This window comes from Arvicola amphibius, chromosome 6, assembly GCF_903992535.2.
Source record: "Arvicola amphibius chromosome 6, mArvAmp1.2, whole genome shotgun sequence".
NCBI classification, from domain to species: domain Eukaryota; kingdom Metazoa; phylum Chordata; class Mammalia; order Rodentia; family Cricetidae; genus Arvicola; species Arvicola amphibius.
In genome coordinates, this window is record NC_052052.2 from 91,486,519 (window position 1) to 91,510,609 (window position 24,091).

At 43.3% G+C, this 24,091-nt stretch overlaps 1 protein-coding gene across 1 annotated transcript in view; it reads left to right on the forward strand.

Moving 5' to 3' along the window:
• Nucleotides 1–24,091, forward strand: part of Prtfdc1 (phosphoribosyl transferase domain containing 1) — a 91,589-nt gene that overhangs the window by 18,936 nt on the left and 48,562 nt on the right. The window contains 1 exon segment of the mRNA XM_038335478.1: nt 85–268. Coding sequence (XP_038191406.1) covers nt 85–268 — 184 coding nt within the window.

Below are 24,091 nucleotides of genomic sequence, written 5' to 3' on the forward strand. Positions count from 1 at the left end.
CACCTGAGTGATCCCATCTGTATGAAACGTCATACTGTTTATTAATTGTCCCATAATGTATCTTTCGTTTCTTCCTTTTTTCAGAATTGAGCGGCTGGCTAAGGATATAATGAAAGACATAGGCTACCATGATATTCTGGTCCTGTGTGTGCTGAAAGGAGGTTACAAATTCTGTGCTGATCTGGTAGAACACCTTAAGACCATCAGCTGAAATTCAGATCGATTTGTCTCTATGAAGGTTGACTTCATCAGACTAAAAAGTTACAAGGTAAGTCATTACATGTTCCATATTTTATTGCATTACTATTAGAACTCACAATTCCTTAAAATAAAAGAATGAGTAAAGTTATGAAAATGAAAAGTCTTTTGTCTAAATATTGTAATGAAAATGATAGTATAGTTTTTGTTGTTACTGTTTATTTTCAAAATAGGGATTCTCTGCGTAGCCTTGGCTGAAACTCTTGAGAGCCCAGGCTCTAATTGAACTTAGATATCTGTGTGACTCAGCCTCCTGACTTCTGGGATTAAAGACATGTACCACCACGCCCAGTTTGAGTATAATTTTTTAAATGACAATTGCTATTCTTTTGGTTGGCCCCTTAAGGGGCAAGCCATACCCAATCCCAGTGACCCTGACCCTCTCACTGCCATCTTGAATCTCTTCTCTCCCTGTCCCTTGGCATGTGCATGCCTGTCTCTCTGTCCCCCTCTCTCTTTTCTCTTCTCCTTCTCTCTCTCTCTTTCTTGCTCTCTCTTTCTTTCCTCTAAGTAATAAATGTCCAGTTCTATGCCTGCCTACTGTGTCTATGTGCCTTTTACCTGCCGCATGTCCAAACCAGCTGTGAGCTGTCTTTCCCCGCTCGCTACATGGCAGGACCAGCTCGCCCGGGATGAGCCACCGCTCGAGACCTACCCAGGGATCTTTGGTGACCCGCTCGGGACCCGCAAGTCTTTGCCTTGGGACTGGCTACTCCCAGAGTCTGCTGCCTGCCTATAGCCACCACCTGGGACTTTATACCATTTAAAAAGAACAACAATAATGATAAGAATTTAAATAATATTCTTCTATTTTCACATATGTGGAAAATCATTCTTTGGGAATAATCCTTGCATTTGTTCATGTGAGTAAGGCCAATGAGTGTGACCAGAGTGAGGAAAACCCAGTGGAGACGGATGTGCTTTTATGCTGTTATTCTTAGTCCTGGAGCCCTGTGGGAGGGCATCCGGCCCTGTGGGGAGATGGCTTTCTGCCACTATCACCTGAGATAGAGAAGGGAAGTCTGGAGGGGGTGCCAATGTGAGGAGACCATGCCAGGGATCTTCCACAGAAGCTCTCCACCAGCTTCTGATAGCTTCCTAGCCACCTCTGGATGGAACTGATACCAGTGGTTTTCCAAACATACCCTTCGCTTAGTCGCTTTTCACCATAACGTTAACTGTGTGACATTTGTTGATTAATGATCAATAAGTCAGTAAAGCTAGTGTGCTATTCATTTAGAACATCCTTTGGTCAAAACCATAACAGTATCTTCATTGACTAAACTACATTGGCACATTTGAGTTCTATGGTCAGCCTTAATTGGCTTCCTATCAGTCCATGCCCACACCATCACCAACTGAATGGCAGAAATCAACACAGGTTTATTCACAGACAGTTTCTTGGTTAGAAATCTGAATGCGTTTCTGGCTAGGGTCTCTGCCTTTCCTAGCTGGATTCTGATCAGCTGAGGTTCAGGGTCATTTTCCAGGAACTCTGACTGTGGCCAGGTGTCATTCCCCAACTTCTCCCTGATGCTGTGCTGGATTTGACTTCCACCCCTCAGGTCTTGCCCTGGGAGCTCCCCCAAGGTCATTTCACAAGGGTATTGTAAGTCCCTTCTCCACCTCCACACCAGCTGGAAGCTCACCCTTCAGGAAAGATCCCCAGCCTTCTAAGCACAAGTGAACAAGTTAGGTCTTTGTCCACCCAGTCAGCTGACTAGACCTCCAACTTCAGGAGGAAATTCTGGCCACACTTTCAAGTTCCATTCACACTCAAATGAGGAGGATTGCTCAGGGCCTGCGCTCCAGGAAGAGCCTTGATCTCAGTTAGGATTTTTATTGCTGTGATCAAACACCAGGACCAGAAACTTCTAGAAGAGAAAAGCATTTATTTCACCTCACAACTCTCAGGTCATACTCCACTGATGAAAGAAGTCAGGACAGGAACTCAGACAGGAACCTGGAGGCAGGAATTTCAGCAGAGCCATGGAGGAATGCTGCTTACTGGCTTGCTCAATGTGGGATGTGGTGGCCGTGTGGGAGTGGGATTGTCCCCAGTGAGCTGGGCTCTCCCATATCAGTCATCAGTCAAAGAAATGCACTACAGACTTGCCCATAGGCCTCTTCCAAAGGCATCTTTCTCAGTTGACAGTCTCTCTTCCCTACTGACTCTAGCTTGTGTCAAGTTGACATAGAAACAGCCAGCACAGCCATCTTGAGGTGTGCCTGGAATTCTGCCTATGTTTTTATGTGGCACTTTTCCAGCTGCTTCAGGTCTAGGGTAGCTGTACATGGGCTAACGTTTCTTAAGATGCATCTTCTGAATTCCTGAATCTCCCGGATATAGTGAAGATGCTTTTGTTTTCATGTGGGCATCCTCACCTGCTTGATGGATTCAGGCTCTCATGAAAGCTTTCCTTTCTACTTTCCTTTCTTCTTGAACTAAATATCTGTCCTTCCATCTTAACCAGACTTTTCCTACTCACTTGGCCCTGGTCTTCACTGTGTTGGCCTAGCACATAAAAAAAATTCTTTTTAAGGTCTCAGTAGAGCGAGAGCTGACGAGTGGAAGTGGGGCAGCTTTCCTGGGGTTTAATCTCTACGCACAGGCATTTATCCCCTTAATTTACAGTTCTCAGGTCAACACCTGCTCACCCTGTGGCAGTCTTTAATCCGCGTAGCTTCCTGTCACCCCACCTGCCCTGTTCTTCTTACTCTAAGTCCCTCTTTAGAACCCTGGGGCCCTAGAAACTACTGTTAGGTTTTCTCTTCTGAGAGTTCTTTTTCTAGCATCTTCCATATGTGCCTGTTTGTCTTTTTTAAAATTATTTTTTCAATAGTAGTTAGTAATCCCTTGATTTTTCTCCATTATCTTACTCTTTTGATTTACATCAACATATGCTCTTATGGTTTTTGTTTCCTTCTTAATGTTTGCTTTTTCTCTCCTGGTTTAAGATGGAGATTTAGTTCAAAGGTTTGGGAGATTTCTCGTTGTCCACTATAAACATGTGATGATGTCAACTTTCCTTTAAGAACATTTCTAGCTGCATCTCATAGATTTTAATTTTAATTTTAGAATCGTCTCCCAAGCCATTACCTCGTGTAACAGTCTGTCTGCTCACTCAGGCAAGATATCCCTCTAATTACATAGCATCCAAAATGGAGGGGAAACCCATTGTCATAGCCTGGTCCTTGACATGAGTAATTCTCCACCCATGGCTCATACACTGTCTCCATTCAGAAATGCCTCAGTGCTAGGTCAGGCTGGAACTGGTCATCCCCTTGCAAAACTGAATTCTTTCCACCTGCCCGAGGGTAAAGGTCAATAAAAACAAAGCACTAATAAATGAGGAGGAAGGGACTAGCTCACTTTTCTCTGAGGCATCTGGTGTTCCTTCCCTCCTCCACATCTATGTGCGCATCTTGAAAACATCTCAGTGATAATTTGATTCTGACTGTACCTTCACGGCTGCTGTTTGGATGTTTTCCCCCAGCTGGTGGTACTCTAGGAGGCTGTGGGGTCTTGCTGGAGAAAGCTGACATGGGCTGGGGTCACACTGTGAAGTTTATAGTCTGGACCTAGCGCCTCTCTTGCTCGCTCTGCCTTCTGGTTTGCTATAATGAGAGCAGCCTGTGCTACATACTCCAGCTGATCTACTCCTCTGTGCCTTGGGGACCGAAATCCCTGGGCCATATGTCCTTCCTCCTAGGTTTCTGTCAAGTACTGTGGTCATGATGACAACACCCTTCACACACACACACACACACACACACACACACACACACACAATCACTCTGGAAATGCCCTCACATACACACCCACAGATGTCTTTCCTGGATGATTTGAAATGCTCTTAAGTGGAAAATGAAGACCGCTGCTTCTATCCTGTTGTCTGAGGAAAACTGGGGTGACTTATATGTGAGACTGAATGACAAGGATGATTTAGTACTCTTGCCTTCCTCCCCAGGTAGGAGGCATTTCCACCATGTCCTAGGGAAACAATACGATTCTGAGACAAGCAAGCGGAAGGTTTGTTTCTCCCTTCCTAGTCCTCAGCCTCAGGACATCAGGGGTGCTCTTCCCAAGGACGTTCCATTGGACGGACCCTCTTGTGGACAGAGGGCTCTAAATACCTCAGCGCTCTAGGCAGTCTGACTTGTCTTTGTTTTATGCTAAACTTTACAGAAGACATAGAATAAATTTGCATGAGTGATAGCAATCTAGAGACCAATTGCTTAGAAATTAGCATGAGACCAATGTATTATTTTTAAATATCTTTTGGGATTTATTATTTTGAATTTTATGGATATGAGTGCTCTATTTGTATATACGCCTGTATGATGGAAGACGGTATCAGATAGACGAGGGCATCCGATCCCATTACAGATGGTTGTGAGCCACCATGTGGGTGCTGGGAATTGAACTCAGGTCCTCTTGAAGAACAACCAGTGTCCTTAACCACTGAGTCATCTCTCCAGTCCAAGACTGATGGATTATGGGCACAGTAACTTTTCCTGTTCTTTAAAAAAAAGGAGGGGCCTTGGCAACTTGAATTCCTAACACTGAATCCTCCTCCCTCCCTTTCACCCTTCCTCCCTTCATCCCTTCCATTTTCCTGCCACTCCTTCCTCTTTCTTTCTACTGATGCTCAGTTAGTGCTTCACAGCAATCATTATCTCTTCTAACTTTGTCAGGAGTCCTGCTAGGGCTCTCTCCCACCTGTCACACAGTGACACAACCAGGAAACAGTAGAACTGATGTCATAATCCACACCCAGCTGTCTCTCAGGCCTGCGTCCATTGTAGCAAGCAAACGTTTCCCACAGAATTCCCCAGGGCTTTCCGAGAAAACTTCACTGTTTTATAAACTATTGGTATGTTTGCTAACATTTTAGGAAATCAGTTATGCATTCTTCTTAAAATATACACAAGAGAAATATTAAGTATGTATAAATAATGGTCATCATTATGTAAAAATTTGCTTTTAAGAAACAATCAAATCTGAAAACTTAGCATGAACAAAAAGAAATTACATGCATGACATTCCATATGCACACATGTAAGTGTGCTCAGTAGTGTGTCCTGTAATATTTGTTTGGGTGGAAACGTCACCCCAGACCCTGGCATCCAGATACACAAAGAGTCTGGAATGTTTGTGTAGAAGTTCCATCCCAAGTCCCCTCCCCTGGGAGTTGCCTAAGTCCAGACTCCACCCCTGAGAAAGCCCCACAAACGATGACCCCCCTACTCAGAGATGCTCAAGACCTTTCCCACAGGACATTTAAACAGCCCCCTAGAGAACAAGCACGAGGTTTTTTGGTCTTCCTTCCCCTTCTCCTCTCTGGGGGCTAAAAGGCCACCTGGGAGCATTAATACTCATTAAACCTGGGTTTTTTCTAATTCGGTTTGATTTGGTCTGATTTGAATTATTGCATCAGTGAAGAGGTTTACTGGGGTACAAAAACTTTTTAATATTGACAAAATTTATAATACTATTCACCATTTATTAAATAAGAAGTCAAATTGGTTGGCTCTCGTAGGAGTCCACTTGCCTGTGGGCCCACGCTGCTCAGCCGCGAGAACCCAAAGGTACACTGTGTCTTGTGACTATCTATTTCCTGCTACTGCTTTACATATTTAAATTTTTATAGTGTTTTATTTTCTTTAAACTACTTAAAATATTTGATTTTTTAAACTCTAACATATGCACGTTCCCAGGTAGAAAATGACTGTGGCACTTCCGTGGAATGATGTGGACAACTGGAAGTCCATCTCTTAGAAGCGTCTAAAAGTGCTGGGGGAAGTGGACTCTGAAAGCATTTGAAGTACCTGGTGGTGCTCACAAAAAGGCTAGGAATGGTCAGGGGCCAACATGAAGAGCATGAGATCAGCGTGTAAACAGCGGCAGAAGCCAAGCGTGTCGGCTTTGGCAGGTTGGTTTTAGCACTTGGTAGAGACAGGAGAAAAAGACTTGGATTAAAATAAAACTGGAAGCTGAATGAGACCCCCCTCTAATAAGTCAGAGTCCTCACCAATGCTTGCATATTTTTGATTAAAAAAAAAAACCACCATTCAGTAATGGGAAACCCCAAAACCTAGTTTATCCCTCTTGGCGGGGATTAGAAGAGAGTGAGATCTTTTCCAGCATAATATTTTGGTGTGTGTGGCTCTGGGAATGAAATCTAGGTTGTCACAATGTTAGACAAGCACACTACCACACAGCCTCTTGTGTGGTTTTTAAACACAGATCTGCAGAATAAGTAGTCTGAAATTTTGGCTTATCTCACCTCCGTAGTTTCAGAAACACCTTTCTAAGACCTGAATTTTAAAGCTGATCTCAGTCCAGGATGTCTTCATGTTGCCTGATAAAAGTCAGTCCAAAATATCTCTGCAGGGAGTAGCCCAATCCTGGCAAGATTCCTATAAATGAACTCTGCCTTCACCTAACTGCCGGCTGAGTGTGGAGGCCTTTTGCTTGCAGTACCTGACGGCAGACAAATGGGAGACTGGGGAGAGCTTGGACAAATGCTGCTAGGTGCCAGAAAGTGCATTTCCAGCCAAACTTTTCTCTTTTTCTTCTTAAATGTCTTCATATAAAGGCTCATCGACTTACACGTAAACCAGGGAGAGGGTGTAGCACTCAGAGTCGGCTGCTTTTCCACCGGTTTGGTTAGCTTACCTGTGGGCACAGATAATCAAGCTTCAAGGCTTACAGCTCCAGGAGGGGTGCTATTTTAAACAGGCTCGCCTTCCCCCAACATCCTCAGCCTCCTACCCCGCCAGATCTTTGAATATACTGTGCTTTGTATTAGTTCATAATTCTCGTGTGGAGGCAACATCAAGAAGAAGAAACAATAAAGATAAAACACAATCCAAAATATAACCACAGTAGGCCTGTGAGATTAGCCACATCATCACTTTGTGAGTCCCTGGGAAGCAGGCATCAGTAGTAAAGAGGCACACTGAAGCTAAAGGCTGGCCACAGACCTGTTCCCAGGAAGGTAGAGGAAAGCAAGCATCTGGTTTTTACCCCCTTCTTATTGCCACAGCTGAGAATGAAGGTTTTTAAGTCAGTCCTTGGTAATCCATGCTGGTGAACACGAGCAGGTTAGATAAAGCAGAAACAGCATCCCAGTATCCTGTGTTAACAGGCCTCACTTGATCCTGTACCAGGCCATTTGCTGAACTGGTTTTGTTCCTTTCTTCCTATGAGAGTCTATTAGTCATACAAAATAGTTTCATTATTACATTTTCCTACCTATATAATGTACTTTGTTAATTCTATATCTCTCTGTCTCTGTCTGTCTTTTTCTCTCTATCTGTCCCCACAGCCTTCATATAAGAAGGTTGAGCTAAAATCTTCCTTTTCTTAGAGCAGCAGGAAATTTGTCTTTCCTGGAGTCTCATCTTGGACTTAGAGAGAGGACACAAGAGTCCAGTACTTTAGAGTCCCCAGCTCGTAGGGATGTTGGATCTGCTCAAAGTAGGTGTGTAAGTACACACACATATACACACATGCACACACACAAAGAGATAAATTGAAGGATGAGGAAGGTAACCTAAACCAAAAAGGTTAATGAAAGACATAGAAAAAGAGTCTACAAGGCTTCATTAGATCTAAGCATCGCTGGCTATTAATTACACCTCTCTTTATGTTCCACCAAGAAGAAAAAGATGGACAGTAGCTGCACATGCCTTCAATCCCAGCACTCGGGAGGCAGAGGCAGGTGGATCTCTGTGAGTTCGAGGCCAGCCTGATCTACAAAGTGAGTTCTAGGACAGCCAGAGCTGTTACACAAATAAATCCTGTCTCAAAAACCAAAACAAACATAAAAGAAACAAACAACAAAGAAGGGGGAAATAAAGGTACTACAACACACAAAACTAAGCCACAACATAAGCATGACATGGATTGTTGCATTGCATCCTGATTTTGGAAATAGTAAAATGTGAAAAAGAAATATAAAACGTGGGTTTGATTTTTTTAAAAAATGTACTAGTTCTCTCCCATAACCTTTTAACAGTATCACTGGCAAGTATTTGACTAAATGAAGTATTAGGAAAAGCATTGCCTCTATTCTTTGATTCTTCTCAAATCTTAGGTCCTGTAATATTGATCTAAGGTCTAGTCAATAAATAATGAAGCATGGATAGGCCTAGCTTATATGGAGTCACATAAAAAACTTATAATTAATAGGAAATAGGTCGGAAAGCCAGTGCATCATGTCTACAAGGCCTTTGGTCAGAGATGCTGAGGTGTGGCCATGCTCAGGTACATCCTGAAGCAGTGAGTTTGGACCACCTGTCTTTTCCTTTAACTTATGCTTTTTCTTGTTGTTGTTGTTCCAAGATTTTTTAAAATGTGCATGTGTGTTTTGTCTCCATATGTGCTTAGTGTCTCTAGAGACTAGAAAAAGGTGTTGGTTCCCCTGAAACTAGAGTTACAGGTAGTTTTGAACTGCTATATGGGCTCTGGGAATAAAACCTGTGTCCTCTGGCTGAGCCATCTCTCCAGGCCCTGGCTTCTGGATTCTGAGATGTATTTATGACTGGACTTCAGCATATGTGGTTGCAGAGCCTTCACTCTGGCATATATCTGGCAAGGCTATTTGAGATTTCTATCAAGTCAAAGGCTTTTGTTGCTGTTTTTCTTTGAAGTGAAACTCCAGTCTGTCCAATACGAGTTAGTTTTAATATTCCTTATTGATGTCATAAAACAATTACACACCAGTTCAGAATTATTGATTATAAAAAGGGTTATTTATTTAAGGAGAAAAACTTACAGATCACTGTCCTAAACAACAGTCCTCTGAGCGCAAATAGGAAACAGAGTCTAGCAGCCAGAACAGGAGCCAGAAGCAAGAGAACTGGCGCACGAGTCCCACCGCTTTTCAAACTATAAGAGACCATGCCCAAGTGGGCTGGTATCTTAAAGTCTGTTGGCTGAATGAGCAGAATGTGCTCCCACAGCACTTTATGCTCTTTTAATAAATAAATGTGGGTTTTTATTAATGTACATTCTTTAGAAGATTTACTTTTTATTACAATTTTATTTAGAGTGTGTGTGTGTGTCTGTGTGTACGTATGTGTGTGTGTTTCTGTAGGTGAGAAGACAACTTGCAGGAGTCACTTCCCTCCTTCTACCATGTGGGTTCTGGGAATTGAACCCAGAACTTCAGGTTTGGTGGCAGGTGCCTTTACCAGCTGAGCCATCTCGCCGGCACTGTTAATATGCTTTCTTTACATTTCAAACTTGGTTTTCTATAGATGAAAATCAAAAAGTGGGACAGCGAGTAAAAGAATAATGCAGGAAGGGTTACTAAATTATCCAGGAAACCAGTTGAGTGGAAGTCTTCTTAGAAAAGTTGTTGCCAATGTCAGCGAGTGAAACCTGGTCACTGCTGAACCCAGGGAGGTAGAAGACATGACTTTGGAGTACGGCATTGTTACTGTAGACACTAGCTGGGATCCAGGACGCAGTCCCGGAAGTAAGCAGGCATATCCATAAACTTGTGCGAGTGAGTATTACTACACATACAGCCCAATTCACTGAGCATTTCCGGGTAACCACAGCTCTGAGGGCTATGTATGTGTCAACTCATTAAACTTCTACAGGTCCTGCACTTCCCCAACTCCTGCATCCCCCCCCCCCCATCAAGTCAGGGACACTCATAGTTCCTTTCCAGGCTATGCCATTGAGGTCAGTGGTAGCTGCACTCCCAAAGACTCCCTCTGGAAGGGGATGTTCTGCTTCATTCTACACCACAGCTTATAGTCACACCTTGGCTTCTGGCTTAGTTAGGGTTTCTGTGGCTGTGAAGAGACGCCATGACCATGGCAACTATTGTAAAGGAAAAGATTTCATTGCGGCTGGCTTAGTCCATTGTCATCTTGGTGGAAAGATACTGAAGAGGTAGCTGAGAGTTCTACATCCAGATCTGCAGGCAACAGGAAGAGACTGTGACGCACTTCCTCCAACAAGGCCACACCTCCTATGGGCGGGCCTACAGGGGACATTTTTATTCAAACTACCACAGCTTCATCTTGGAGCATCTCTCCGTCCTCTGTTAGGTGTGCTAAGCGAACTTAAAGCAAGAGCCTTAGATGTAGGAAACAGAACATAGCACAAAGCAAAACATACAGTGAGAACTGAACCCTGAGGGCCAGGCAGAAAGGCCAAAGTCAGCCAGAGAGGCAGAATGCTGGCACCTGGTACTGCTTCTGCTTGCCTGCCTTGTATGTGCAGTGACTGCACCCACCTAAGGTCCAGCTTTGTCTTGGTGAGTCTGTCGCATTGTGCCAGACAGTGAGGCAGAAACAGAGTGCCTTAATAGAAAAGGGCTGCAGAACCTTGAAACCAGGTAGCGCCTGACCCAACAGGGAGTGTGTATCCTCAAGTATTGTTCCCATGATGCCTCTGGGATTCAGTGCATTTCCTGCACCTGCACTCTTCAGTCGTGGTCCCATGGACCTTAAGCATGCCATAAATACACCGAGCATGTTAATTCACTCTTATTTGTATCTGACTTGTCTCAAAAGGGTTGTAACAATGTGGTAATTTGTTACAATACATAACATCTAATTTCCTGCACAAAAAATAATTACAGGCAATAAACCAATTTTCCTTTATAAGTTCAACTGTTCTTACCAATGTTTGGTAACTGATGTTGGAGACCATAACAGTCATTATAAATTTATATGTTCCATATGTATTTTATGAGAATATGGGGACTTTGTCATCAGCTTTTACAGAAATAATGTGGTTTTTGGAAAGGAAAATGTAACACAATCAGACATACGATAAAGTGACTTAGAAAATTTTCACAGAAATGGTGTCTCTTTAAATCTTTAATGGTAGTTATTCTTTGAATTTAATGCCCTGTTTCTTTTAATGTTTTATGTGTATGGATATTTTGTCTATATGTATGTCTATGCATCATGCATGTGCCTGGTAACCATGGAGGTAAGAAGAAGGCACTGGATGCCTGGAACTGGAAAGGGTGTAAGACTCATGTGGATGCTGATAATAAAACCTGGGTCCTCCAGAAGAGCAATCCGTACTCTTCACCACTGAGCCATCTCTTCAGTTTCCTTCTTCTTTTTTAAATTGTAGGCTATATTTCTCTTATGGCCTGAGCTTAGCATTACTAAGGACAATCACTAACAATATAATTTTAACACACTGAAATGCTAAGATTCATAACTTTCATGGACAAGAATTGTTTAGTTTTGTTAATTAATAATTAATAATAACAGGGATTGATATTCCCTGTCAGCATAGTTTACAAATTGGCACACACCTTTAATTCCAGTGCTCTGGAAGCAGAGGCAGGTGGATCTCTGAGTTCAAGATCAGTCTACGGAGTGAGTTCCAGGATAGCCAGGGCCACACAGGAACATCCCGTCTCTATAAACAAAATGAAACAAAAGAACTAGAGTGGGCTTCCCTGACCTCTAAGCCTACCTCTAGTTGAGTGGAGAGAGCATATCGTATTATTTAGGACAGCTGAAAGGCCATGGTACACTTCTAAGAGTTGATCCCCAGCACACCCCTCACTCCCCAAAGTCAAAACAGCCAACTTGGAATCTAAGAAATTATGCTATGTATATATTTATTTAATATGCTATTATTTGCCTTTAGATTAATTAGATAATTGAATACTCTGTGGTAGTGCCAGGGATGCAAATCGGAACCAACAAGACAAGCGCTCTCACTGAGCTCCAGCCCCAGCTCTGAAATGGCTTTTGCACACCTGCACATTTCCACCCATCTCAGAGCCCAGATCTCTTAGGAAGTAGTGTAGCACGAATAATAAAAACCCAGAGACAGACACTGGGGCTCAACCTGAAGATCAGAAAAGCAAAGCAGTCAGACACTGGCTCTTACTCTACCTCAGACCAAAATGGCAATCCTGCCTTCTGAATCTTCAGAATTAGACTGAGACTGAGAGCTGTCTCTTCCCGTTTTGTAATTCTCTCTTGTGCTGGGATTAAAGACATGCACCAATACTGCCCGGTTTCTATGGCAAACTATTGTGGCTCCTGCAATAAAACGTGTGTGCCACCACTGCCTGGTCTGTAAGGCTGACTAGTGTGGCTGTTTTACTCTCTGATCTTTATGTATTAAAGTACAAATGAAATATCACTACAAAGTAACATTCCTGCTGTGGTTTTTTTGCTCACCTGTAATATCACTGCAGGCAGGCAGGTGCTTGGCTGCAGAAGAAGCGCATCATAGCTTTCTTCCTATACTTAAGACAAAATCAATCCACAAAGCAATTTCACAAAAGGTTGTTTTGTTTCAGTCTCGGATGGATCTGGGGATTGAACCCAGGGCCTAGCACCTGCTAGACAAACACCTTTTTATTTAGCTTCTTATTCCTGTGATAGACACTATGACTGAAAGCAACTTAGAGAGGAGAAGATTTATTTCTTTTCATCTTAGAGCCGATATGATCAGCTTTTCACATCACCAAAGAATCCAGGTCAGGAACCCAGAGTCCAGAGCTGAAACAGAAGCCATGGCGAAGTGCTGCTTACTGGCTTTCTCCCCTTGGCTTGCTCAGAATGATCACTTTTACTAATATAGGACCACCTCCCCAGGGGTGTCGCTGCCCACAGTGAGCGAGGTCCCACATCAACCACAAGAAAAAAAATGCACCACAGACCTCTCACTGGCAATCTAATAGAGGCTTTTTCCCACTTCTGGGAGGGCCCTAGCTTGTGCCAAATTGATACAACAGCGATCACGACAGCCACATCCAGAGCCCTTTAGGGCAGATCAGCTTGGGCTGGAAAAAAGGATATGTTGTAACATTCTTAAAAGTTAGAATTGTTAATAATTGAGAAGATCAGTCAACGAGTTTTGAGAACTTGGATAAGACAACATTTGTTTCTTTTATTGGATACAAGTTAAACTCTTGTTGGAGTGGGATGAGCCAAGTCTTCTTTCTCCAGAGTCATTCGCTCCCTTTATCAGCTACTGCCAGTTCACTTGCTACATGCAGGACAAATCTATAAAGAAAACTCTCTCCATTTTCTCTAATTAAGATATGCCTCTAGCGCTGGAGATGGCTCTGCAGTTAAGATCATTTGCTTTTCTTTCAGGGGACCTGGCTTCAATTCCCAGTACCACAATGCAATGTAGAACCATATGAAACGACAATCTCAGGGGACTGACACATATTCTGGCTTCTGTGGGCATCAGGCATGCCCGTGGCACAAAGATGTAGATGTGGACAAAACACACATGCACATAAATAATAAAATGAAAGACACCCCTCATTTAGTTAAATGTATCCAAAATAATAATTAAAATAGTCAATTTATTTCTAACTCAAAAGTACTCTCTTAGGTGATTCTAGGAATATTACTTCCTAAGTACGGGCCAGTCTGATGAATTAGGCAACTTCTATCACCTCCATCTTACAAAGGAGGAAAATGAGGCATGGAGTTAAAGAAAGTGCCCAGTGTCACAAAACACTAGTTGGGAAAGAGAAGAAGATGCAAATTTGAGCTGTCTGACCCCAGAATTCAGCATTTTTCAGCCTCTCTATTCTGCTTCCTGTGACCTTGGCTCACTTGTTTTCTCTGGGCTTCCCCTTATTTTGGGAACCAGCAAGGCTGGCCTTCAAGTTCCCTTGGTTCCCTGACAGATCCGAGTTTGTGTAATCTTACAAAAACGACTGGATTCCCCGCTCACATTTGCTTTGCATTCTCTATTAGAATGACATGACTATGTCCATAAAGTCTCAGATGACAAGCTGAGCAGGGCAGAGCCAGCAAGGCCAGAGATAATGAGCCTAATGCTGTTGGAGGTTATGTCAGCTGTGAGGGCCTGGGGAACGGTACCAGCAGAGAGCAGTTGTGGCGTCTAAAGACAGCAGGCACAGCAGACATAGGCGGTGTCAGTGTATGGCCCATTTGCACATCTCAGTCACTGACCCCACTGGTGCATACTTGCCTCCCCTCGTACCCAGTCACCCACTATTGCAGGAGACTGAAGATGAACTTTCTGAAAGGAAAAAAAGCAATGAAAAAAATTGTCCAAAGTGTGGCTATAAAGCAAAGCAGACATCTGGCCAGCTTTGGTTACAGTCTCTGCACGAGGTTCTGAGACAACCACTGTACTGTCCAATCAGCCAGACATGTTACCGCCCTTTGCCCACACTGGTACTGGACCTGGGCAGTGGATGCTCTGTGCAGAGACTGAGTGGATCTGAAGAAAAGACCTCTACACACAGCACTGGAATTCCCCAGTTGAAGAGACATCTCTCCCAGGGGAACCTCCTAGTACATTGCCACCCTTCCCTCCCTAGTGCACGTATACCCTTTGCTAGCAGGCAAGGCTGGTATCGCATGTTAAAATATGGAAAGGCAGACAAGGAGAAACACCCCACAGCAAAACAAAATAAAAACAACAGTCAGAGAGGGATGCTCAAGAAAAGAAATCCCTTTCCTTTGCTTGCCTCCTTGGGATCCCAAGAACATGGTCGCAGTTCTGGGGAGTCACTTAAGATGAAATGATGTCTTTCTTAAAAATGGAGGTTTTGCCGGGCGGTGGTGGCGCACGCCTTTAATCCCAGCACTCGGGAGGCAGAGGCAGGCGGATCTCTGTGAGTTCGAGGCCAGCCTGGTCTACAAGAGCTAGTTCCAGGACAGGCTCTAAAAAAGCTGCAGAGAAACCCTGTCTCGAAAAACCAAAAAAAAAAAAAAAAAAAAAAATGGAGGTTTTCCTTGACAATCTAGTGTTTCTAAAAATAAGAAACCTCTAAGCTTCACATAGTGGTACATGTAATCCCAGCACTTATGAGGCTGAGGCAGGAGAATAGTGAATTAAAGGCAGCTTGGGCTACATGATGAGCCCATGACTTGTAAAACCAAGGGCTAGGATGTTAGTCACAGAAAGTTTGCCAAGCATATACAACTTCCTGAGTTTGAGCTCTAGAACTGTGGTAGATAGACAGACAGACAGATAGATGATTGATAGATAGATGATAGATAGATAGATAGATGATAGATAGATAGATGATAGATAGATAGATAGATGATAGATAGATAGATAGATGATAGATAGATAGATAGATAGATAGATAGATAGATAGATAGATGATAGATAGATAGATAGATGATAGACATTAGATGACAGATATTTTCTAGTATGAAAGTTCTGATTTAATTTATTAATAGTTTAGCTAGATTTATAGTAAGTATTGCTTCAGAAGCTATTATATCAAAGTATTGCCTTAAGTGTTTCACAAATATGAACACATTAGTACTGAGCACATTCTGAAGACACTAATGGATTCATATTTGTAGAGCACAATAGAAACAGCAGGAAATGTCCAAATATTATTCCCATGGAGACAGACTAAGTAATTGGTATCCATTAAGCACAATCAAGTCTGTAACATGGCAAAAGAACACAAATAGAAAGATTTGTTTCTGCAATTAAAAGTACATGCATCTCAGTAGCTGCTCTTGATCTCCTACTGAACAGCTGTCCTTACTCCCCTCCACACTCCCTGCTCAATCACAGAGGCAGCTGGCACCAGCACCTTGCTTTCCCACACTCCTTTGTGCTAAGATGTGGGCCTTTGTCATAGGGAGACTTATTGAGACTCTTTCCGAAAGAAAGAATTTTCTTCCCCAGTTAAATGCATGCATGTAAGAAATCTCTCTGTGTGGAGTAATGCATTGCTTTAGGTGAACACTGGAACTGTGGTGGGCTCCTTGGGGTCATGAGATGACCAAGTATAAAGGTATGGCTATTGTCTGAAGATGGCAGGGAAAAGAGGAATAGAGCTGGGTCCTCACAGGCACCAGTGAGGTGTGGGGGCCATCATGGCAGATCAGAAGTTTAGGTGGCAAGACAGAGTCTTGCAGGAAGGAGAGATGCTGCTGCCAAGGAACCAGTGGACTCAATGTCATGTAACCCATTCTCTCCACAAATAGTTACACTGAGCGTCTGGCCCTGTTCTGCATGACAAGATTTTAGGTAGTGAACAAAATCAACTTCTCAACATCTCCAACCTTACCTTTCAGAAGGACATATGAGAACTGGAAATGAAATGGAAGCTATGAAATGCATCCATGGAAAATACTGTGAAGGAAGCCAGAGAGATAAGGGCTCGAAGAAAGTAGGACCAGAGGTCAGGGCAGCTCCCCGCTAATGGCAGGCATTGGAAGCAGAGACTTGGAGAAAACAAGGGTACAAATCACATGGACAGGGAAGTCAGTTCTGGAAACTGGAGACAGCAAGGTTAGAAGCCCTTAGTGGAGTGCATTGGTAGGAAAGCATAGGCAGCCAAGACAAGTTGGCTGGAGACACTGGATGACTGAGAAAGGTAAACCAAGGTAAAATGCTGTTGAGTCTGGCAAGCCATGGCATGGGCTGAGCCTTTTACTTGGAAAAGCTGGGGAGTTTTCTTTGGGATCTGAGTATAGTGGTGTGATCCGACTGGTGTTTTAAGGACTAAGTCAAAGTTCAAAGCAGGGAAATGTTTGGGAATTCAGAGCAGGGAGAGCCAGGATGCTAACAGAAGACCTGGTGGGAAGGACATGGTTTATAGCGGGGACTTGGAGAGACAAAGCTGTTCTTGAGAAATTCAATCCTGGTGGACTCCAGGCTTGGGTTGGAGCAAAGGTGTGAACTGGGTTGTTATTCATTGACAAGGAGAAGACGGAACCGGGAGTTTGATTTGCTCTGAGGTATCTAGTTTGGGTGGGCACTGGATATGTCAGTCATAAGACTGAGTGAGGTTACCATCTAAAATGATGTCATCTCGATGAAGAATGGATCCAGGGAATGAGAGTACACAGAGAAGAGTTCTACTTAGAAGAACATACTTAGGGGCTGAGTTGGGGACATCTGCATATTTAGAAACTAGGAAACAGGATAAACCAGTGAAGAGGAATGAGGAGTAGCCTGCCTCAGGGACCCACTCCCTGGAAGCCAACTGGACAGAGGCTGTCCTGCCACCAGAAAAACGCCATTGATGCACCAATCAGGGAGTCTGAAACCCCACCTGTCATTTCAGTCCTTGGGAGGTAGGGACAAAAGGATTACAAGTTTGAGGTCAGCCTGGCTTATCACAGCAAGACTATCTCAAAAAGCAAAAATGCCAAAGCATCAAAACAAACAGCAAAGCAAGGAAAGAAGATTGCAATCAGACCACCATACTTACCAAGATGAACATGTAGCCAGCAATAGCAAATGGTGATGTGACATCCATAGCAACCATCCCAAGAGTCAAAGCAAGCAGAGTCAAGCTTGAAAGTAACTCTGTGGCTGGGCAGCTCCTGCATTTCCCACCTTATCCATGGAATCATGGAAGCCTACTCTGGGAAGAGGGGGTCACTGAAAGGAAAATGAGATGCTCTGGTGTGTTGGTTTCCATTGAGCAGATGTGGTCTGTGGAGGTTTTGTCTGTGTCAAAACCATGCTAACAGAGAAGGTAGACTGATTCCCTGTCCAAAAGTCAGAAGCCCTTGAAGAAAGGCAAGCAGGGCACAAAGCAATATGGAAACCAGAAACACAACCCAGAAGAAAGATGCATCTGGGCTGGGTGTGGTGATGCACACCCTTGATCCCAGCAGCACCAGAGTTCAAGGCAGAAGTGTGTGTGTGGGGTGTGTGTGTTTGTGTGTGTGTGTGTGTGTGTGTGTGTGTGATAAAAGTGTCTGTCACTAAGCCTGACAACCTGAGTCCGGTGGTGTCTGGAACCCACATGGTGGAAGAGGAGAACAGACTTCCACAAGTTGTCCTCTGACCTCCACACGCACTGTGCAGCATGAACACAAAGAAACAAAAGTGTAGTAATTTTTTAAAGAAAAAGAAAGATGTAATCGGCATAAATCTCAGAGTCACAAGCTGTTTTGGCACCAAGTTACTGAACATTTCTGATCACAGCCTTCTCCCCAGTAAAAGAAAAGCAAGGGGCGAATGACCCAAGAAGATATTTTATGAGGAAGAAGTTGGGCGCCATGAGCAAGAACTGTGGTGCTCTATCATCCTAAAATGGGATCAACAAACAATGCTATTATTATTGCTACTGTCTCTGAATTAAGCCCAATGTAGCATTATTTGCATTGACCTGAGCGTAGCTGGAGAAAGAAGCTGTAGCGTTTATAAAATGCCCTAAAAGACATTTCCACGGCCTGTACCTTATATGAAGCAAAGGAGGACTCGAGATCACATTTTCTCCATCTATTCCAAAATAAATGTCACTGACTTCTCTGACACTCTGCCCTTTAAACCAGCTCTCGCAGGTGTAAGGTTAGGGTACTCACGCACCTTTGGGGGACTGGGGGCCAGTGAACACCTTGTAGCCTGAGGGTGTGGCCAGGCCACTAAGAACGTACTTGCCAGGCAAGTGGCCTCAGGCTCACCTTTGCTCTGTTTTGCCTCTGGATCTCATTTATTTTTACACTGACGTCCTAGATCCAGAAGGGCGTTGGTTTTGTTCTCACAGAATAGAAAGCAGAGAGCAAACGCCTAAGGAATAAGCTCTTGAGAGCACATCATGGCTTTCTTTCTGTTTTCACTGAAACTAAGACCAAATTGGAATCTAGTAGAAACAGTCACATTCCTCACTCTTGAAGAAAATATTTAAAGCTTTAGCAAGTGGGTTCAATGTCTAAAACAATGTTTACTTGGGGCTATTACTAATGTCGTTTTCTTATTTAAATATATAATTTTGAGTTCTGAACCTATGATTTATTTTTGTCTATCTGGCTTGAAACTGTATAGCTTTAGAGCCCTTGAGCTGACACGCTCAAGGAAGAGAGTGGGTTTTGAATTTCAGTTTTTGTATTTCATTTCATGGTCATTCAATTTATCAACATTAAAAAAATTTAAGACACATGGATATTTCCCAGAAGTCTAATGGTTTCCCCAGGGGAAACATAAAATTTCATTAGTCCCTGAATTTAAAAATCTTCTATCCCTTTTCAAAAATAACCGTGGAAATCCTGTTTCTAAGGTGGGATTCAAGGAGGATTTGGTCCTGCTTCTCGAAGCCAGTTCCTTCAGGAGATGAGTGCCAGCCTCTGTGTTAGAGAAATGCAGAGTCTGAAGCTTGTTTTGGGATCATTGTCCCAAGGGGCTTTATCCTATTGTCTTTTGAAAAATGGAAATATACTCTCATAGAGGCATGCTAAATCATCTGGGCAGACTTGGAAGGGTCATTTTGGTCATTTCTAAGCACTCAGCTAAGAGGTTTTATGCCTGCCTTGGTTCTAACCCCTTGGTTATCATGCTCATAGGGGAATTTTACTTAACCTGTTATCTGAGCATATAGAATTATGAGCTTAGATTTAATATGAGTTGAAGGGTTTGGAACCATAGTAACAATAATAACTCCCAACTGAGGAATTTATAATAAATGGAAATCACACACTTGATCACCTCAGAAACCTAATCAATACGCCTGCAGTTATCTAAAGGTTCAAGCGAAGAAGAGCAGCTGTTGGCAGTGTTCCCTGACCGTGCCACACTCTCATGTCTAAGCTGAGCTGCCTCTGAGCCAACCAGGAAAGCTAACTACGGCTTATCCGTTTCTGCAGTTGCTCTGTTGGCGACTCTGCCTTGAAAGGTGGTAGTCATTTAAACTGCACTGTTTTCTCCACAAAGTGCTTTACATTCTGATGATAAATGAGAGGGAACATTTAGACGCCTTGCTTATATTTTACTTCGTGTAAAGATTATGTTATACCAGCCGGGCGGTGGTGGCGCACGCCTTTAATCCCAGCACTCGGGAGGCAGAGGCAGGCGGATCTCTGAGTTTGAGGCCAGCCTGGTCTACAAGAGCTAGTTCCAGGACAGGCTCTAGAAACTACAGGGAAACCCTGTCTCGAAAAACCAAAAAAAAAAAAAAAAAAAAAAAAAAAAAGATTATGTTATACCATACTGCCGAATCTGCTTTCAAAACAGAGTAAATGGAAACATCTCCATTTTGGTCACCACCTGTAGTGTTGCTGTCGGTAAAGAGGAGCCTCCAGGGCAGACAGAAGAGCAGCACGGTCTGGTTTGTGGTCTCAGAGGATGGCGGGAATTTTGTGCTTAGGGTGGAATGGACAGAGGGCAGAATCAGAGAAATCAGATGAAAGGTTGCCGTAGAGAGCTGGGGGAGAGCTGACCATCTGGGATGGAAGGACTGTGGGGGCTGAGGAGTGTGAGCTTCTGTGTCCAGTGTCCGTTAGAACCAGGACCGCATGGGAGGTAAAATCGAGTGTGCGTCAAGAGTGACCTCATAGTTGGGTAACAGGCACCAACGGGACAAAATCATTTCTAAAAGAATCTGATAAAGGTCAGGTGTCCAAACACGTAATGCACTCATAACTCATTCAAAAGAGGTCAAGCAACTGAATTGTCGTTAACTTGTCAGAGTTAACTGAGCCCTCTACCAGGCAAAGACAGGGAAGTAGTAAAGGAGAAAGTAGGAAGATTGTCAGCATCATTAGACATGGCGTGGGTTGCGGGGGAAGACGAATCCAAAGCAAAATCAGGAGGCCATATCCTCTGCACCTACTAGGGTATCCACAATCCAGAGGTGAAGTAGTAAGAGTTATTGGTGGGTGGGGAAACTGGAACCCTCTGGTGAGAATGTAAAAGGGTCCAGCCAGTTTAAAACTGCTTTGGCAATTTCTTATAAAGTAAACACACACTTCACATGACCCGCAGGCCTTCATTGAGGCATTTATCCAAATGAAATGAAGACATTTTTTCCACCAAGGCTGGTCTGCAAATCTTCATGATGACTGTATTTGTAATAACTCAAACTAGACCGGTCCAAATATTCACGGCATTTGAAGAGCCGGCAATGGTGGTGCACCGTACATTTAACACCACTCAGCATCTGAAAAGGAGCACACTGCATGCAAGGAACGAGAGTAGCTACGCTGCAGCATCAGAGTCTCAGATGGATTAGGCTCAGTACAATAGCTGTATTTAAAAGGCTACGTGACTGCATTTAAATGAAACTTCTAAGTGAAAAAACAAAACAATTATCGCAGAAGGCATAGCAAACTTGGTAAGAGGCCACACTCAGAGCAAAGACGCAGTTCAAAAAGGGACCAAGCCTGATGATGGTGATGCATCCCTTTAATCCCACACTCGGGAGACAGAGGCAGGTGGATCTCTGTAAGTTCGAGGCCAGCCTGGTCTACAGAGTGAGTTCCAGGATAGCCAGAGCTGTTAAACAGAGAAAACCTGTCTCAAAAAATAATAAATAAATAAATAAATAAAACAAAGTAAAAATAAAAAGGGATGCCAGGCGCTGCCTGGGCAACATCGTCTGCTGGGTCAGGATTGTGACAATGGCCTCAAGAGTGAAGGCATCTGTCATAGTTCACTGGATGAAATACTAGTATTGATGGACGCATTATTTTTGCTCCAAAGCAACTGATTTTTTTTTGAAAAAATAATTCTAAATATTACTGCATTTTATGTTTGAGGTCAGCAGATTTTAATTGAGATTTAATAATGAATATGCAGATGGACCATGCTTAAACGATCTTAAAAAAAAAAAAACAAAGAAAATATTACCTAATTCTTCGTATCTGCCTCCTCAGCTGTGAAGTGCAAATCATAGCCACTGACTTGGGTTGTTTTTTTTTTTTTTTTTAAATACAAAAAGCCATGTGTAATAGTGGTTTTCTTTAATTGTACTGAATGTCAGCTGCATCCAGTTCAGTTTGAATTTAGCACAATCCAGTGGTGGTTTGTTTTAGATTCTCTTGTAGCATAATTTAAGTGGGCTTGACTACTTTGCAGGCTTATACTTCTGCATACTGTGGTTAGTTTGAGTAAAGCTGGGCGGATCTGTAATTAGAGGAGAGCACTCTACCCCATCCTGACAGCCAGGAATGTGAGGTTCTAGCTGCTTCACACTCAGCTCACACTGGTGACCACACTTACTTGCTTGTGTTTCCATGTGCATTACCTTAATTGCCCTCAGCCTCTTGACATGGGACTCATATCCTTGTACACAGAATAAATTTTAAAATACACTAATTGTTCACTGACTTGCTTGTGGTCAGCCAACTTGTAAAATGAAAATTATGTCTTAGGTTACCAGGCTTTCAAAGTGCCCGGCTTTCCTCAAGCCCCTCCCCGCTCCACCCCTCCTAGTCATTCAAATACAAGTGCAACGCCCTGGGGTGTAGCCCAGGGAATAGAGCCTTCACCTGTGATCCAAAAGACTCTGAGTCAGATCCCCAGCACCTCCACCCCTTGTACATGAGATGTGTAAAGCTTGTGATTTTCCGGACTCCTCAGCTGTTGTCCAGCTCACTGGACAAGGTTATGCATTTATAAAGTCTAGATAGGAGAGCAACGTTGCCAGTTGTCTGACTATAAACACAAAGGTAGGGTTTCGACTCAGTCACTTGACAGAGGAGCTAAGAGCTCCATGCACTTGGACGGGGAAGCAAGATGAAACAAAGTATCACTCTTCTGTGTTAGAGGATCAACTAGGGAACGAGAACAAATGAAATCCAAAAGATGTAGCACCAAGTGTAGCTACATCAGTCTTCCGCTATTGCCCAAAAGGGTCTTGTTTTAGTCAGGGGTTACTATTGCTGTACCCAAACACCATGAGCAAAAAGCAAGTTGGGTAGGAAAGGGTTTATTTGGCTTACACTTCACATCACTGCTCATTACTGAAGGACACCAAGAGAGGAACTCAAACAGGACAAGGTCCTGGAGAAAGGAGCTGATGCAGAGGCCATGGACGGATGCTGCTTACTGACTTGTTCAGTCTGCTCTCTTATAGAACCCAGGACCACCAGCCCAGGGATGGCATTACCCACAATGGTTTTGCCCCCCCCCCCATTAATCACTAATTAAGAAAATGTCCTACAGCTGGATCTTCTGGAGACATTTTCTCAATCGAGGCTCCCTCTTTTCAGATGACCCTAGCCTGTGTCCAGTTGACCTAAAACAGACCAGCACAGGACCCTTGATTGTGCAGAGGTCAAAGAATTTAAAAAAACATGTGCAGTATTTTAAAATGGATCCGTTTAGACAGCATTTGCGGGAAGTCATTCTTGACCCTGAGAATGCAGGAGGGAAAATAACTCACACTCAGTCTGTGGCTTCAGAAGGACTCCCAGCAGGGTGAGGCAAACTTCAGTACAAACAAAAGCATCCTGCACCCCAGGTAACAGTGATGGGCACTCTTCCATGAAAGAGGCAGGTCTAATATACACCTTGGGGAGGCTGAGGGAAGACGGTCCCAAGGTCAATACTATCTGCCAATGCCAAGTGCAAAGTAACTTTCCACTTACTGAGGCCAGAAAACTGGGTGCTTTGGCATCCCAGGATAGAAACAGAAATTTACATTTAAGGGTCGGAGAAATGGCTCAGTGGGAAAAGGTCCCTGCTGCATGATGACCTCAGTTTTATCTCTGAAACACAAAAATGGGAGGAGAAAGAGAACTGATTTATACAATTGTCATCTGATCTCCACAGGCACACACATATACACATGCACACACAAATATAAAAATAAATAGAATGTAATTTTAAATAAAATTTAAGGAATTTCATCCTCTTCCTTTGTATTGATCCCAGCAAGACCTCTCTTCTTCTTCTTCTTCTTCTTCTTCTTCTTCTTCTTCTTCTTCTTCTTCTTCTTCTTCTTCTTCTTCTTCTCTCTCACATTAGCTGGAATCGAAGTAGTCATTTGGAAAAAGGCATGCTATTTTCTTCCTTCCTATAATCTCAGTTTCCAGGGTCAGAGGAGAATTAGCTCTCAGATCCAGTGAAATGGTCGGTAGTTGCCTTAGTTGGGGTTTCCATTGCTGTGAAGAGACAGCATGACCATAG